We start from the raw sequence: 2182 nt of genomic DNA on the forward strand, positions 1-2182 counted from the left end.
CAAGTAATCCACACGACTCCAATCCATCAATTAATGTCTTGTGAATCGAAAAGCTGTGTGTTAGTAATAAACAAATCCACAATTAAAGTGTTTGTAGATTATTGTGATGTTTTTATCATCTGTTTTGTCTCATCTAAAACATCTGATCAAATAAACTCATCTACATCTTGGATGGCCTAAGAAAAGTTTCAGCAAATTTTCATCTTTGGGTGAATGATTCCTTTAAAATGGTACTGTTAAAATAGTGTTCTAGCATGCTGTTTCAAACCTAGACACTGTTGTGTCAGCAAGGCCTAAAACGCAAGTATCGAACCAGTTGGTCAATCAGCTAGAGACTGAGCCTGCATCATCCGCATCTGACGAATCGTATTCATCAGCAGAGTCTGTTAGGGCAGGGTAGGGGCGGGGCTGGTCCAGATTGACGTATGTGACCTTCAGGCTGATGTAGTGCTCCCCCTCCAGGCTGGACAGAATACTCATCACTGCGGACACTAGCGTGGAGAAGGTCGGTCTCCTCTCAGGGTCGGGGTCCCAACACTGTAACATAATGGCGAATCTGCAGATACAGAGGTGATGGTCAGTCATCTCTCAGTTGGGAAAAGTCAAATCAGGCATCAGTCAGGCATATGAACTTCAGTCACACACATTCAGTTTCCACTGCTGAACCTCACCACCGGTCATGTTTCCACATCCTGTTGCTACACTCTGTGTCACTACACTCTTTTACTGTGTTCTACAGTTTCCAAATCTTTACAAAGAAGTGATGTGGATGTATCATTATAAGTGTTCAAAACAACAACAACAACAAAACTGTGATATCATGATACCATAGTTTGTATATTTTTCACAGCAACAACCACACAAAGGTTTGGTTAGTGATTGCTGGAAGTTTCTCAAGGTTTACAAAGTTTTGCAGTGTCACTTGGGGAACACTGAAAACTATGTTGGTTTTTAAATATTTCCCTCTGTCTGGAAGTGAATGATGATTAACTCTCTGGGTGCAGTGCTCGAGGTGTTGGATAATTGAAGGGACATTCACAATAACCTTTCGGTTGACCTTTTCCACTGCTTTGAATACTGAGTAAGCTTTAAACCCTCTGAACCTCAAATGGTGGAAAAACACTAAACTGACTGACAGCTACTTAAAACCATTGCCTTTCCAAAAGGCCATGTCACTCTCTCTTGCATTGTGGAACAATTTCCAAAAACAAATGAAAGAGAAACCTACTAGAGAACAGAACTGGCTTCAGTAAACCAACCAAACTTTCTACTTTTGTTCCACATTTTGTTTAACTGAGAAGAGTAATATATATAAATATAAATATATATTGCAGAAAAATGGAGAATCTTACAATGGATCTGGACAATATTGTGGCTGAGGCAGCCGTCGGCCCTTCAGGAGGTAATGTGTGACGTCATATGGGTCAACTTCAGGGTACGGACTGGCTCCTCGTGTGAGCATCTCCCACATTAGAACCCCAAAAGACCACTACAGTAAAAGACAGAATAACAGTGTTAAGAAGAACATATGACGACTCCTTATTGTAATCCAGTGGTTAAAGTAACCATGTTTCTCACCACATCTGACTTGGTCGTGAACTTCTGAGTCTGCAGGCTCTCAATGGCCATCCATTTGACGGGTAATTTGGCTTTCCTATGGTCCTGGACGCTGTAGTACTCCTTCTCCAGCACATCTCGGGCCATTCCAAAGTCTGCCACCTTTACGGTGTAGGATTCATCAAGCCTGAGAGAACATTGGTTCAATCAGTACCAAATTCACAGTTGTCTGTTGCGCTTCAGTGTGCATTTACATACATAAGCAAAGAACAGTTCGTAGGTAAATTTAACTAATTGAACATACCGGTTTGGAGCCCTAAAGGCCCTGATATAGAAGTAGTAAAATAAAGTTTCGAAACACTTGAGCAGCATCATACCGTTAGCTAACATCCTGAGATGAATATGTAAAATGACAGAAACCAGCAGTTAAGAAAGCATCTGATCATAGCGATGTGAATATGTTTGCATGAGCTCTGCAATTCAGCTCTCCAGCCAGATCAAGTCACGTAACATTTATTTATAGCACTTTATACAACAGATTGCTTTAAATCAAGCAGCTTTACAGTATTAAACATGAAAAAACAGTGTCAGTGTAGCTTTCGATTAGAATTGCAACTTTGATTTC

General features: G+C 40.7%; 1 protein-coding gene across 1 annotated transcript in view; it reads right to left on the reverse strand.

Moving 5' to 3' along the window:
- Positions 1 to 63: 63 nt before the first annotated feature.
- LOC107551784 (macrophage-stimulating protein receptor-like) overlaps positions 64 to 2182 on the reverse strand; it is a 14323-nt gene continuing 12204 nt past the window's right edge. The window contains exons 19-21 of the mRNA XM_016233510.1: positions 1579 to 1744; positions 1353 to 1489; positions 64 to 556 (exon numbers count right to left, since the gene is read on the reverse strand). Of these exons, the coding sequence (XP_016088996.1) occupies positions 325 to 556; positions 1353 to 1489; positions 1579 to 1744 (535 nt within the window). The 3' untranslated portion in view covers positions 64 to 324. The remainder of the gene's footprint in view (positions 557 to 1352; positions 1490 to 1578; positions 1745 to 2182) is intronic.

This window comes from Sinocyclocheilus grahami, unplaced genomic scaffold, assembly GCF_001515645.1.
Source record: "Sinocyclocheilus grahami isolate Dianchi unplaced genomic scaffold, SAMN03320097.WGS_v1.1 scaffold433.1, whole genome shotgun sequence".
Classification (NCBI taxonomy): Eukaryota; Metazoa; Chordata; class Actinopteri; order Cypriniformes; family Cyprinidae; genus Sinocyclocheilus; species Sinocyclocheilus grahami.